This window comes from Meriones unguiculatus, chromosome 3, assembly GCF_030254825.1.
Source record: "Meriones unguiculatus strain TT.TT164.6M chromosome 3, Bangor_MerUng_6.1, whole genome shotgun sequence".
Lineage (NCBI taxonomy): Eukaryota > Metazoa > Chordata > Mammalia > Rodentia > Muridae > Meriones > Meriones unguiculatus.
In genome coordinates, this window is record NC_083351.1 from 18177983 (window position 1) to 18192690 (window position 14708).

The 14708-nt window shown below is 54.4% G+C and overlaps 1 protein-coding gene across 1 annotated transcript; it reads left to right on the top strand.

Annotated features, from left to right (window-relative positions):
• Positions 1-2225: 2225 nt before the first annotated feature.
• Positions 2226-3563, top strand: Sfn (stratifin). Its single transcript, XM_021644121.2, has one exon. The coding sequence runs from the start codon at positions 2333-2335 to the stop codon at positions 3077-3079; it is 747 nt and encodes a 248-aa protein (XP_021499796.1). The 5' UTR covers positions 2226-2332; the 3' UTR covers positions 3080-3563.
• Positions 3564-14708: the final 11145 nt, after the last annotated feature.

Here is a 14708-nt window from a genome sequence, read left to right on the forward strand (position 1 = left end):
ACTGCACCTAACAGTCTGGCAGTCTGGAGAGGAAGAGTTTGGCCAGAGGACCCCTTCTCTGGACACCTGGCTGGGCCACAGGGTAGGGGTAGTCTATGATCTTTCCTCGTCCTATAGAACCCAGCTCCGACGAACAGAAACAGGGAGGGGGTGCCGAGGATGTAGTTTGGTAGAGTTCTTGGAACCCCTGGGTACAATCCCAGCACCACTGTGCGAAGCAAGCATGGCGGCCCTCTCTACGGAGACCAGACTGGCCTTGAACTTGTGGAGATCCTGCTTCTGCCTCTTAAATGTTGAGATTTACAGATGTGCCCCAGTCTGTACAGTCCTGGAGTTCAAACTACATACATGGGTGAGGAGCTACTCTCCCAGCCCCCCCCCTCTCGTTGTCTTCGCAGGGAAGGTGGCCACACTTGACATGTGAGCCCCAGCGCTGACCCTCTAGGCATGCGCACCATGCCCTTCCCTAACTTATGCTTTAGTGTAGTTTTCCCACCCTTTTCTGTGTCCATGCCTTGAGTTAAGCAAAGCACTCAGGGGAAACCCCATAGAACTGCCCAGGGCTCTGCATTCTCTCAGAGTCCCTGCTCTTGCGGCACAAGCACATGACATCCTGTCTTCAGAGGTCTGGCCTCCATCTCTCTCCAGGAGGCAAGGCGAGTGCTTACACACTAGGAGGAGACAGGCAGGGCTACGGAATAGAGCTGCCTCAAGGATTAGATGGGCTGCATCCCAGGAAGATGATTTTTTTCCCAGGTGGGGGGGGTCTGGGTGTCTGTGTAGTCCTGACTGTCCTGGACTCACTTTTTGGACCAGGCTGGCCTCAAACTCAGAGATTCGCCTGCCTCTGCCTCCTGGAGTTCTGGGATTACAGGCGTGTGCCACCATGCCTATCTGGGAGAAGATTCTTTAGAAGGAATTCTCAAGTCCCATCTGAGCTTTGGGGGCGGATAAGGATGGGGCCTGAAAACAGGGCCCAGTGAAGAAGGGACAGAAGGTTGGAAACAATATGGTCTCCATCTCTGAAGATGCTTCTCTCAGGGGTCAGACGCAAAGTCTGGATCAACGAGAAGGGCCTGGAGAACTTGGGGAACCTCTGGGAGCCGAATGGGGGATCTCGCGGAGCTGGACTTGCCGCTCTATAAAACGAAATGGTCTGTGCCCTTACCAGCTCCTTTCTTTCAGCCCCATCTTCCTCCCCGGGTTGGTGGCGTCCCCCCTGGGGGACCAAACTGACCTGAGCACCCAGGTGCCCTGCTTCCCAGCCTCTCACAGGCCATGTGAGTCAGGCAGGGGAGTGGGGCAGTCAGAGGGCTGGGCCCCGCCCTCGGTGGTGAGCCCTGCTGATACAGCTTGGAGGGGACAGGTGACCTGATGTGAAGAACCGGAGAGTAAAATCTCAGACAAGTGGCAACAGGCCACCAACTTGAAAGGGAAAATTGTGCTGTAATGGGGAAGGTCGCCAACAAACCTACTGGGTGACTAATTACAAAGGCCGTGCTGGAGCGTCAGAGGCCGCTTGTTAAACACCTCATTAACTGGCACCCTGAAATGCCACCTGCGCACTCCGGGTGTTCAGAGGGGGACCTTGAGGGAGAAAGGGGACCAAGGGATGGATGGAACTGTCTTCAGGCCGACTCGGAAAGAAGTCTAACTCTCACGTCCAGATAATGGCTCCCCGCCCCCCCAAAAAAAAAACAAAACCAAAGGAACAGGGCCCACGGAAGAGGAGGGGTTTTAGGGAGCTGGCAGCTCGTGACCTCAATTAGTTTCGCCCCTTGAGACTTGATGTTCCCACCTCTACAGCCTACAGAGCCGTCAAGGGGGTTGCATCGGATCGTGGACGCTAGAGTGTCCGGCAAACTGTACGCCTACCTGTACACCCAGTCCTCCCTACCAGCCCTCTGGGCTCTGCCTAGCCTAAAGGAGCCCAGTGGCCGAAGCCGTCCCCAGCTCCGGAAGGCTAGCAGGAAAGACAATCCGATTCGGTTACCCGAAACGCTCCTGCAGAGCAAGCCTGAACAGCAGGGGGCGCTCGGGAGCCCGAAAGGTGCCTGTGCAGGTGGACCCGCGGCCAGGTTTCTTTCAAGCTGACTTGTCCTGATGACTCAACCCCCCACATCCCAGCCCTTTTACCTTTAAGGAAGAGCCGGAAAGGGTGTGGGAGAAGAGGAGGGGGCAGGGCCCAGGGGCCAGGCCCGCCCAGGCCACTCCCAACCCTCTCTCTGGGCCATGCCACCCCAGCCAAAAGGCAGACGCCGAGCAGGGGAGCCGCAGAATCCAGCGTTGGTCTCAAGGCAGCCAGTTCGCCCGCCTGTCTGTCCTCGGAGTCATGGAGAGAGCCAGTCTGATCCAGAAGGCCAAGTTGGCGGAGCAGGCCGAACGCTACGAGGACATGGCAGCCTTCATGAAGGGTGCGGTGGAAAAAGGTGAGGAGCTCTCCTGCGAGGAGCGGAACCTGCTCTCCGTGGCCTACAAGAACGTGGTGGGCGGCCAGAGAGCGGCCTGGAGGGTCCTGTCCAGCATCGAGCAGAAGAGCAGCGAGGAGGGCTCAGAAGAAAAGGGCCCCGAGGTGAAGGAGTACCGGGAGAAGGTGGAGACCGAGCTCCGGGGCGTGTGCGACACGGTGCTGCGCCTGCTGGACTCCCACCTCATCAAGGAGGCTGGGGACGCCGAGAGCCGCGTCTTCTACCTGAAGATGAAGGGAGACTACTACCGCTACCTAGCCGAGGTGGCCACCGGGGAGGACAAGAAGCGCATCATCGACTCCGCCCGGTCCGCCTACCAGGAGGCCATGGACATCAGCAAGAAGGAGATGCCGCCCACCAACCCCATCCGCCTGGGCCTGGCCCTGAACTTTTCCGTCTTCCACTACGAGATAGCCAACAGCCCCGAGGAGGCCATCTCACTGGCCAAGACCACCTTCGACGAGGCCATGGCCGACCTGCACACCCTCAGCGAGGACTCCTACAAGGACAGCACCCTCATCATGCAGCTGCTGAGAGATAACCTGACACTGTGGACAGCCGACAACGCGGGGGAAGAGGGTGGCGAGGCCCCGGAGGAGCCCCAGAGCTGAAGCGGCCTCCCGCCGCCCTGCCCTGCCCTGCCCTCCAGCGCCCGGCCTGCAGAGAGGACTAATGCGGAGTGGGACTCTGCCCTTCCCAAACCCTGAATGTCCGGCTACACCCCGGAGGGCTCCCTGGAAGGGGTGCAGCCCCGCCGAGGCCACCAGGGGCTGGGGAAATCCCACTCTCCATGCAGCCGTCTGGTGGGTGTGCCTAACCCTGCCCACCCTTGCTCTCTGCGCGCCCACTTCCTTACACCGCACCTGAACCTGTGCCCCCCGACCCCACCCCTCCCTACCTCCCTCTTGCACCTGTTGCTTCTGGATCCCAGGAACCAAGGAGGCTCCCACCCCTGTGGCTGAGAACTGGACTGTGGCAAGGGCCGGGGTGTGTGTGTGTGCGCGCGCGCGCGACTGTGTGTGAGAGAGAATGAGAGGGAACACGTTCGCTGGGTGTGACCACGTTTCCGCTCAATAAAGTTGCCCTGTGACACTCCGTCTTCTTCAGTCATTGGCCCTGGGCTGGGAGTAGGACTGAAAGTGAGCTAGGAGAGCCTGACTCTGGAACCCTGAGTTAGGGCTTGTCCCCTGGGGCTGTCTGGGTGACCTGGAAGTGAGAAGAGCCTTTGGGTTGGCGTCGGTGACCTGGAAATTCTGAGTCGGGTGACTTCAGGTGAGAGGCCCTCAGGAAGCCCCCACAGCGCTTAGGCTCAGGCCAGGCGAGCACAAAGGCCGCTCGGGAGAGGTGAGCGTGGGCCGGGGAGCCGCCAAGCTCAGATGTGGCGGGACCCACGGAGCCGCTGAAGTTGGAGCGCAGCGGCCTTAGAGACGCGGTTCAGGAGCGGCACTGTGCACCTCAGACTGGAAAGTGGTAAAGGGTCGCGTCAAGTGCTGGGATCTGAGCCGAGGGGGGCGCGATCCGAGGCAGGGGCGTAGCACCTCCGTAAGAACGAAAAACAGATCTGATAAGGAAAAGCTGCCCAAGGCCCAGCGAGCCACGGTGGGGACTGGCGAGGAGCGGGCGCGAGCTGGGTGGGAAGGGCCGCGGAGCCTCGGGCCGCAGCAGCCCACGGAGCCGGCAGGTAGCGGCACGCCCCGGCCCGCTGAGCGCCAGGGCCGGCCGCCCGCACGGCCCAATCACAGGACGGCTTCTCCACAGAGCCCGCCCCCCGGAAGCCGGCTGGCCAATGGGAGGGCGGAGGGCGAGTGTCCCCGCCTCCCCTCCCGCCCCGCGGGCCCCGCGCCCCTTCTCGAAAAGACGAAGCTGCGACCCCGCTGCCCGTGGAGCGCAAGCGGGGCGGCGCCTTCCCGGTTTCACTCCGACAAGTCGCCACCCGCCCGACCCGGGAGCTCGTCCCCCGCCCCCGGGAGCAGCGGGACAGGGCGGGGCCGTGCGCAAAATTTAGTCTCCGCCCTTTGAGTCATCGGCTCACCTGGCGGTGTCTGGGCCAGGCCGGCGGCTGAATCGGCTGGAGAAGAGCCAGGACACTCCTCTCCGGGGTGTCAGCCGCAGACCAGCGCCGGTCGCCAGCAGGCGTGGGTTGTGTCATGCCCCTGACTGACTTTGAAGCCTGGGAAAGCCATCCCTGCGCCTCAGTTTCCCTTCTGTGTCGCTGAAGGCTCTCCAGTTTGAGTAAAAAGTGGAGCCCTGCTTGGGAGCAAGGCTTAGGCTGCCATGCCCGAGCCCCTTAACCTTGGGGGCCTCCTTTGAGAAGGGTCAGGGAGAAATGAAAAAGTTCCTTCCTAGGCAGGGAATGGTGGCCCCGTGCCGTTAATCCGAGCACTTTGGAGTGTGGCTCAGCTTATCTAATGTCCCAGCGCTAAAGAAATCAACCAAGAAAATGAAGCAGGGGGTGGAGAGGGGATGGGAGGGTGTCCAAAACGGTACTGTCAGTCCCTCTGGGATTTACCTAGTATTTCTGAGTCCAAAACAGAATAAGCATCAGGGCCCAGTCACTGCCAAAGTTGACCTGGGTGCTCGCTCACTAGGCCTCCCGAAAAGGTTGGCTTGAGCCTGGTGGTGCATGCCTGTAATCCCAGCACTCAGGGAGGCAGAGACAGATGGATCTCTGTGAGTTCGAGTCCAGCCTGGTCTACAAAGTGAGTCCAGGACAGCCAAGGCTACACAGAGAAACCCTGTCTCGAAAAACAAACAAGCAAACAAAGAAGGCTGGCTTGGCCGCAAGAGAACTCTTTCTAGAAGGGTTAGGAGAACTGAGCCCAGACCCACTGGGTTCTTCGGAGTTCAAGCTAGGCCACTCTTGCTGTGATACTTCCCTCTTGTTACGCCCCTAACTCTTCAGGGTCCCGTGTCTTCTCATTTCCTGGCGATGTGTTGGATTTCAAGGCTCCAAAGCCACAGAGTCTCTGGGCTACTCCCCTCTGCTCAGCAGGTGACCCGGTTTCTTTCCACTAGACAGGTCTGGTGACTTTCTCTTAATGGAGCAGGTCCTGGGAAAGGAACCCTTTCTGTGTCTCTCAGCCCCTGCCTTCTGCGCGTTGGCTCCAGGCCAGGCAGGGCTGCCCCTCGGTACCGCTCTGGGATCAAGGCTAATCAAGAGGAGCCGCCCTGTGCTGGAGACCGCGAAGCCCGCCATTTATTAGCACCGGAGCGTAGTGGTTAGGGCTGCAGCTTCTCACCAAAGTCACCTCAGACGTTTTTGTCTGAGACATTAGAGAGATTATGGGGTGGAGAGATGGCTGGGCAGCCGAGTCTGATTCCCAGCCTCTCTGTGGTGGCTCACTACTGTCTGCAACTCCAGTCCCAGGGGATCTGATCAGGCACAAATGTGGTACGCAGACACACATGCGGATGAAATATCCGTACAAATAAAAGTAAACGTTAAGAAGTTTAAAATTATGGCCATCTTTTCCTGGTCTAAACTTGATATTTAAAATCAAGCTGGCAGTGGTGGTACACGCCTTTGATCCCAGCACTTGGGAGGCAGAGGCAGGTGGCTCTCTGAGAGTTCCAGGCCAGCCTGGTCTACACAGGGAGTCCAGGACAGCCAGGGCTACACAGAGAAACCCTGTCTTGAAAAACAACAAACAAACAAAAACTTTTTCAGTCCAGTTGGACATGACGGCACACAAGGCAGATCAAGGTGGATTTCTGCGTGTTCTAGGCCAGTCTGGTGAACATAGTGAACTCACCAGGACAGCCACGACTATGTGCAAAAACTAGGTTTCAAAAAAACAGAAACAAAAGTTTCTTTTTCAGTCTAGGCTGCCCAGCTCAATGGTTGAGTACTTGCGGTTCTTCCAGGGGTCTTGAATTCAGTTCCTAGTACCCCCCTCCCCCAGCTCCCGGGGATCTCCTGACACCCATGGGTAACACAGACACACACACACACACACACAGACACACACACACAGACACACAGACACGGTCAGCTGAGGCAAGATGGTGAGGCATGGTCTTAAAATAACAAGTGAGAGCTAGGAAGATGGCTCAGTGGTGTTTAGAACTACCAGAGACCCATGTAAACACTGAGCAGGCTCAGCGGCCTGCCTGTAATTCCAGCGCACAAAAGCGCACGGCCAGTTGAAACATCCGCAAGCCTTCCCCAAGAGACCCTGCCTCGGGGAAGTGGGGGTGCACGCCTTTAAGCCTTTAATCCCATCCAGGCAGAGCCTGGAGGACCTGAGTTCAAGGTTAGCCTGGTCTAGGGAGTGAGTTTTAGGAGAGCCAGGACCACAAGAGGAAACTTGTCTCAAAAAACCGAAACCAAGCAAGCAAACAAACAAAAAGACCCTGTGTCAATAAGCAAGGTGCACCCCCACGCCTGCAAAACACGCAAACACATTTTTGGGGGGTGGGGTGGGCGTTGGAGACAGGGTTTCTCTGTGCAGCCTTGGCTGTCCTGGACTCACTTTGTAGACCAGGCTAAACTCACAGAGATCCACCTGCCTCTGCCTCCCAGGGTGCTGGGATTACAGGCGTGTGCCACCAAGCCAGGCACCACACACAAAATTTAAAAAGGAAAAATAAAAGCTAAAGGACGGCCGAGGTCAGCAGAAGAGTGTGTATGTGCCTGACATGTGAGTGTGCTAGGCTCAAACCCCAACACCAAAGAGAGAAAAAACCTGCCCCAGACAGCCACACAGGGAGGTTCCAGGGCGGGAAGGCCCCAGGGCCTTTCCTCTCCCACCTGCTGCATGTTCTCTTGACTTTGAGGAAGTCGCAAAGCCCTGCTCAGATCAGATTTCTCTCAGGGAATTCCCTCGTGGGCTGGCTTTGTCCTCCTTTCCTACAGTGATGTCAGCCAAGTTTCTATGAAAGGAATGATAATTTGGGGTTAAAGCCATTTTTCTCCTCCAACTGAGCATGGTGACAATGGCCTTTTAACCCCAGCACTGGGGAGCTGGAGGCAGGAGTATCAAATATATCGCGGTTTTCCTCAGCTACAGAGGGAGTTTGAGGCTAGCCTGGGCTGCATGAGACCCAATCTAAATAAGAATAATCATGATTATTATTTGAGTGGCACAGGAAAAAAATTGCAATCTAAAATGATGTAGAAAGCATATCTACTATTTCTTAGTGCTTTTTAAGATAAGGTTTCAGTTAGAAGCCTAGGTTGCATGAACTCACTATGTAGCCCAGGCTGGATTTCAAGTCTTAATTCTCCTGCTTTAGTCCCCGAAGGCTAGAGTTACAGATGTGAGCCATCAAGCCGGGCTTGTCCCCTCCCTCCCCCGCCCTAGGGTCTCAGTAACCTAGGTGGCCTTGAACTTGGTGTGCAGCTGAGGGTGACTTTGAACTCCTCACCCTACCGGGCCACCTTCCGGGTACTAGGATGGAATGTGCGCTGCCACCGCAGCTGGGCTCTGCTTACATCAGCTGCCCCAGCAAGAAAATCAAATCGGCTCTGTAGATCCAAGGGTGCAGGTGACTGCCAGAACCAGCAGGGCATCTTAGGAAAGACGCTGTCAGAAGGTTCTTCCGGGAAAGCAAAGTACTCAGGAACACACATACACACTCACGCACACAAACACACATATACACACTCATATACACACACAGGCCACAGCCACAGACACTCACACAGATACACCGATACACCACAGGGTGGACCATCCAAACGGTCCAGGCTTTTCCAGGAAACCTCCTGACTGAGGATGTTGGCATCGAGATGGATCTTCTGACCAAGGGCGCCCCCATCCTCCCCCTTCCTCCAGGGCAGGATGGAGTAAAAGCCACAGCCGTCCTGACGAACCTAGGCCACACACAGGCTCCCGTCTTTATCCTCAAGGCGATGCCTGGCATTGTACCTGTTTGACCCATGAAGCAACCGGGGCTCAGAACAACTGCATAACTCAATAGCCAAGGTTAGACCACTGCTTGTGCTGGGAGTGGGACAGGATCTGACTCTCAGGCCCGTGATCTTGGAACTAAGACAGTCAGGACCCAGGTGGTTAGGGTTTCCTGTTTCCACACACTGCAGCGAAAATAGTCACACATATGTCTGTTTTGTGCGTTGGGGTTTCGTGAGTTAAAAATACGTTCAAGAAGCATGCTAGCCAGCTCCTGCTTTGGACTTCCTAAAAACCAGAAAAAAAAAAAAAAAAAAAAAAAAAAAAAACACAACAAAAAATCCTTTTCTTCCTCGAGTCACCATCTGTCTCCTCCGCATCTCAGAGGGCAGTGAGAGTGGACCAGTTTCTGGCTCACTCACCGCGGTCGGGTCTCCTTGGCCTCCTCAACCTGCTCGCACTCTCTTTCCCGCTGGTTCACGGGGCCCACACCATCCCCCACCCCCGTCTGTGTGGGGTGGGGAAGGCAGGTTTCTGCAAGGTAGGCCTCCCTCCCTGAGCCCCCCCTCCACCTACCCACTGAGTCAGGGGCCAGGAATGTGTGTGGGGGCAGCAGACAGCTCTGCCGCCCTCGGGGTGTCGGGGGCTGATTCACCACCCTTCGCGCCCAGCCTTCTCCTTACGCGGCTGGGAAACCGAGTCTGTCTGGAGATAAGGGACGCCGGGAGGCCCGGGGCTCTTAAGTCTGTGAGCGAGATCCCTTACGGCAGCACGCTTATGCAGAGCTGGTGAAAGGGGGAGGGAGCGAGGGGGCACGGAACACACATCTCCCCCCCACCCCAGGGTGAAGCTGACCCTCCGAGATCTCTTTATCTGACTGTGGAGACTTTCAGGGCAACACGGAGGATGGCTTCTGAATTGGGGGGAAAATCTCACACATTTCAACATCTTCCTTTTTGTGACCCACAAAGCAATGTGGACACTCACACACTGAGACTTTGGAAGAGCAGCTCCGTCTAGAGCTCCCCAGTTCGGATCCCAGCACCCACAGAAAAAGCCCGCACTGCACATCTCTCATCCCCGGGGCTGAGAGCACAGATCAGAAGGTCTTCGGGCTCTGCCGCCTTTGCTATACACGAAGCCACTCACACACACACACAAATAAGTAAGTAAGTAAATAAATAAATGTAATAAATAAAGTTAGAAAGGCTAGTGAGATAGCTCAGGGTTTAACTATGCTTACTGGCAGGGTGGTGATGGTGCATGCTTTTAATCCCAGCACTCAAGAGGCAGAGGCAGGTGGATCTTTGTGAGTTCAAGGCCAGCCTGGTCTACAAAATGAGTCCAGGACAGCCTAGGCTATACAAAGAAACCCTGTCTTGAAAAACAAAAACAAAACGAAAGAGTGAAAGAAAGAAAAAAAGGGTGCGCTCTGCTCTTGCAAAGTACCTGGATTCAGTTCCCAGCACCCACATAAGGTGGCCCACAGTGACCTGTAATTTGAATTCCAAGGGGTCTGACGCTCTCTTCTGGCCTCTTGAGGTACTTGCATGCACTTGCACACATACATCACATAGCCATGCACAGACACACTAAATAAGAATAACAGTAATTATTATTATTTGTTTTTCAAGACAGGGTTTCTCTGTGTAGCCCTGGCTGTCCTGGAACTCACTCTGTAGACCAGGCTGGCCTCAAACACAGAAATACCAAATAAAGGTGTGTGGCAACACTGCCCTGCCTACTTTCTATTTAAACCTTTTGAAAATTTTATTTATTTGTGTGTACGTATGTACGGGCACCAGGTCAGTGAGCTTGCAGGTCTGTCTTCCACCATGTGAGTCCTGGGAATCAAAACTCAGGTCCTCAGGCCTGGCAGCAGGCACTCCACCTCCTGAGCCATCTCACTGCTCCTTTATTTCCCCTTTCACTTCCAACTTTTTTTTTTTTTTTTTTTTTTTTTTTTTTTTGAGACAGGGTTTCTCTTGTAGCCCTGGCTGTCCTGGCTCTGTAGACCAGACTGGCTTCGAACTCACAAAGATCCACCTGTCTCTGCCTCCCTGAGTGCTGGGATCACAGGCATGCGTCACGTCACTGTGCCTGGCTTACACTGTGTTTTTATCCTGTTTGTTTTTTTCTCCCTAGGGAATGATGGCTCATGTGTGTAATCTCAACTCTCAGGATACTGAGGCAGGAGGATTGACAAGTTCCCTGCCTCTAACACCAAAGAAAAAGCATTTCACCCGTACTGATTCTTTACCACCATTGTCAGCCCTAGAGCCTCTTACAAGTCATTTTTGGTTCTTTGTTGTTTTGTTTTTTTCCCCAAGACAGGGTTTCTCTGTGTAGCCCTGGCCATCCTGGAACTCACTCAGAGACCCACAAGACAGGGTTTCTCTGTGTAGCCCTGGCCATCCTGGAACTCACTCAGAGACCCACCTCCCTCTGCCTCCCTGATACTAGGATCAAAGGCATGTTCCACCAGCGCCTGGCTTCACTTTTTTTAAAAGCATTTCATTACTTAACCATTTTTTTTTGTTTTATTTACATGTATGCTTGTCTTTACTTGTGTGCATCGTAGAAGCCAGGTCACCCTGGAGCTGGGATTAGTGGGAACCAGACTCTGGTCCTCTGGAATCGCTGTGCGTGCCCCTAACTGCTGAGCCATCTCCCCATTATTTCTGAAGCATTTGTATTTATGTGTATGAATGTATGCCTGCATGTGTGTGAAGGCACACATGCATGCAGTACACATAGAGACCAGAAGAGGGAGCTGAATGCCCTGGAGCCAGAGTCAGACAGAACTTGAGTCTTCCAGAATGTGCTTTTTGATTTATTTTTATTCTGTGTGCATTGGCGTTTTGCCAGCATGTATGTCTGTGTGAGGGTGTCGGATCCCCTGGAACTGGAGTTGCAGCCAGTTGTGAGCTGCCATGTGGCTGCTAGGACTTGAACCTAGGTCCTCTGGGTCTTAATCACTGAGCCACCTCTCCAGCACCCCAGTAAGAGCTCTTAAATGCCTCCGGTTATTTTTGGGGCACTGTCTCCTATAGTCCAGGCTGCCCTTGAACTTGAGCATAGTTGAGGCTGACCTTGAATTTCTGATTCTCTGCCCCTACTTCCCAAGGGCTGAAATTACAGGCAAGTGCCATCACACCCACCTAACCCCCGACTATTATCAGCCTGGGCTTCAGGTGGTGGCGGCACATACCTTTAATCCCAGCACTCAGGAGGCACAGGCTGAGTTCAAGGCCAGCCTGGCCAACAGGCTGAGTTCCAGGATGACCAGGGCTACACAGAGAAACACTGTCCAAAAACAACAACAAACAAAAACCCACCCAATCAGCTTGGGCGCCTGGAGTTGTAGGCAGCTCCCTGGCTGGAAGAGAAGGAACACACAGGGAAACAGGACATAGCTCCCCAACCCTGGCGGGATCGATACTGAGGAACAACACCTTACTCTGGGGTTCTTCTAAGCAGGACAGGAGACAGGTGGGCACCCCAGATTGGGTGGGTCAGGGCTTGATAGCCAGGTGTAAAGGAAGAGAGAGAGAAAAAAGAAAATCCAAACTAGAGCTTTGGTACTGCGATGGGGCTGACGGCCCTCCTTCTCTCTGAGAAAGGATGGAAAATCTTCCCAGCCCATCTTTCCTTTGCGTAAGACCCTGGTGGGCTAAGACTGTGGGTGAGCGCTCCGCTAAGGTGGGCAGAGTGGGCAGGGCTCAGGGCCTCTGTCACCGAACAGGGAGCCTTTCAGGGGCCTTCTCCCAATGCCATCCTACCTTCCAGCTACGGGGGGAGGGGGGCGGGGGGGTTCCAATTCAGAGATGAGAGATACTAAATCAGGACCCAGCAGGGACCGCCAAGAGGCTGGCATTTTGTGTGAATTACCAAGTCGAGTCCCTGGAAAGCACTAGAGTCATGTGAAAGGCATGACTCTAGAGCCTGAAGAATATCATAGCTTTTAAAAACTTAAAATAATATCTGCTCGCCAGGCATGGTGGTGCCTGCCTTTAATCCTAGCAGAGGCAGAGGCAGGGGGATCTCTGAGTTCCAGGCCAGCCCGGTCGATAGATCCAGTCTAGAATAGCCAAGGATACATGGAGAAACTGTGTGCCCTGGTTTAAATGGGGAAAGCAAGGCGGGAGCTGGGATGGTGCCCCTCCACGCAAGTGTGTTCGTGTGCTTAGGTCAGACGACACCTTGCCTGAGTCAGTCAACCTGCAAGAATCAGTTTTCTCCCTCTGTCTGTAAGCCCTGGCGCTCGAACTCACGTCATCAGGCCTCTTTATCCACAGAGCCCATGTCACTGGTTTTTACCCACCCCCCGTATTTGTTTTGTTTTTGGTGTGTGTGTACTTTTTAAATTTTTATTTATATTTCATGAGCTTGGGAGTCTTGTCTGCACGTATGTCTATGTCTGTGCACATGTGTGTTCTGGTACCTAAGGCGCCCAGAAAGGGTATTGGATCTCCTGAAACTGAATTTACAGGTGGCTGTGAACTGCTATGTGGGTCCTGGGAATTGAATCCATGAGAGCAGCTTTCTGTTTGGCAGGGTGGCTTATTTTGAGACAGGGTTTCTCTGTGTAGCCCTGTCTGTTCTTGGAACTCTCTCTGTAGTCCAGCCTCCCGAGTACTGGGATCAAAGGGGCAGGGCACCACACAGCCTTAATTTTCCTTTTCACTAGGAAGAGTAAAACATAACCTAAGGTTTGGTTCTATGAGGCGGCCATGCTGGCAGGTGGGCATTCTCTTAGGGACACATCTCACACCACAGGGGCCGGACCAGAAACCCCAGACAGCTCCCCCTTTCTGTACTGAATGTTCATCTCGGCGCCTCAGTGCGAGAATACTGACCAGACACTCCTATTGCTACTGCCACTCTGTACGTTTATTCGAGACAGAGCTCACGTAACCCAGGCTAGCCTGAAACTTGCTCTGTAGCAAAAGCTGACCCTCCCACCACTACAGACGCCCAGCACCTAGCCTGCCTGAGAGCTAAAAAAAACAAAAACCAAAAAAGCCTGCTGCCACACCGAGGCCTTGCTACCCACCTCACGGTGGCCGCAGTGAACGCCTGCCGAGGTGCATGGCTGAGCTGGAAAGTCGAAGTGACGCCTTCAGCCCCCGCACGTGGTTAGGGCCTGTGCTGGGGCAAACACTGACACCCATGACTGCTGGTGTTATCCAAAACACAGACCCCCCCCCACCGCAACCCAGACAAGGCGTTTGCCCAGCAGCCTGGGCGTCAGGATTCCTGGGCTCTAGGCCCCGCAGGTGACTCACAGCAAACCCCGGGCTGTGCCTCCTGGCCTCAGTTTCCCTGGGTCGCTCTATTGGTACACCCCACCTACTGTGCAGGGCATTAATAGGGGTGAGGCGCTTTGAACTCCTCAGATGAAAGAGGCTGGGAAGCAGCACCCGCTTATTACCCCTCCGCAGCCCGCGTGGGAGCTGAGGCTGGCTGCCCTCTCCTGCTCTCAGCTGGGGCTGCCCACACTGGGGAGCAAAGACCAGCCACCGGCTTCACTGCCGCTTCAGAACAGGCTTTCCCCAGGCACGGAAACCCACCACCGACTCAGCCGGTGCTCATAAACCATGTACGGGTGCCTCGGCATCCTCAAGGGCTGAAGGCTGTAGCTTTGCATCAATACGTACACCAAAGAGGAAAGTCCAGAGTCAGCTGGCAAAGGAAGCTCTGGGCGAGCCAGGCCAGTGACATTCCCTGCCTTGTCTCTGGGTCGCTCTGAGAGCCATGTGAGGATTCTACATGTACAGGCTCCTTGCCAAACCCTGTGTACATGTAGCTGCAAAGGGCCCACAGTTAAAGCCAGAATAAGTCTTCTGGCACAAGCACCCCCTTGACCATCAGGCCCTTTCTAGCAGGCTGTAAGGGCAAAACTAAGTCTTTGCTGCCACCTACTGGCTAAAAGTGCAAACAGCAGTCCCCCAGCTGGACAAACAGCAAAGACTGAAAACACCATCAGTGTTTCTTTCCGTACAACTGTCCTGGTATACATTAAATATTTTTTCTTACACAACTCACTTTGCACAAATCTTCTTCAGACACTTTTCTTCACATAGCCCAGGATGGCCTGAAACTCATTATATAGCTAAAGCTAACCTTAAAGCCCTGATCCCACGGTCTCCATATCTCAAGTGTTGGGGTCAGAGGCTCGCCCTACCACGATTACAATCACTTCCTTTCTGAAGAATCTTCTCTCTCCCGGCAGTGCTGGGGTTGACCCTGGCACATTGTACATGCTGGTTTCTACTGAGCTACATCTCCAGCCCAAGTTATGTTAATCTTTCAAACTTTGGCTAATACTTGCTAAAAACAGAATAAAAGAATGAAATACACAGGATAAGAATAAAGCATTAAATAA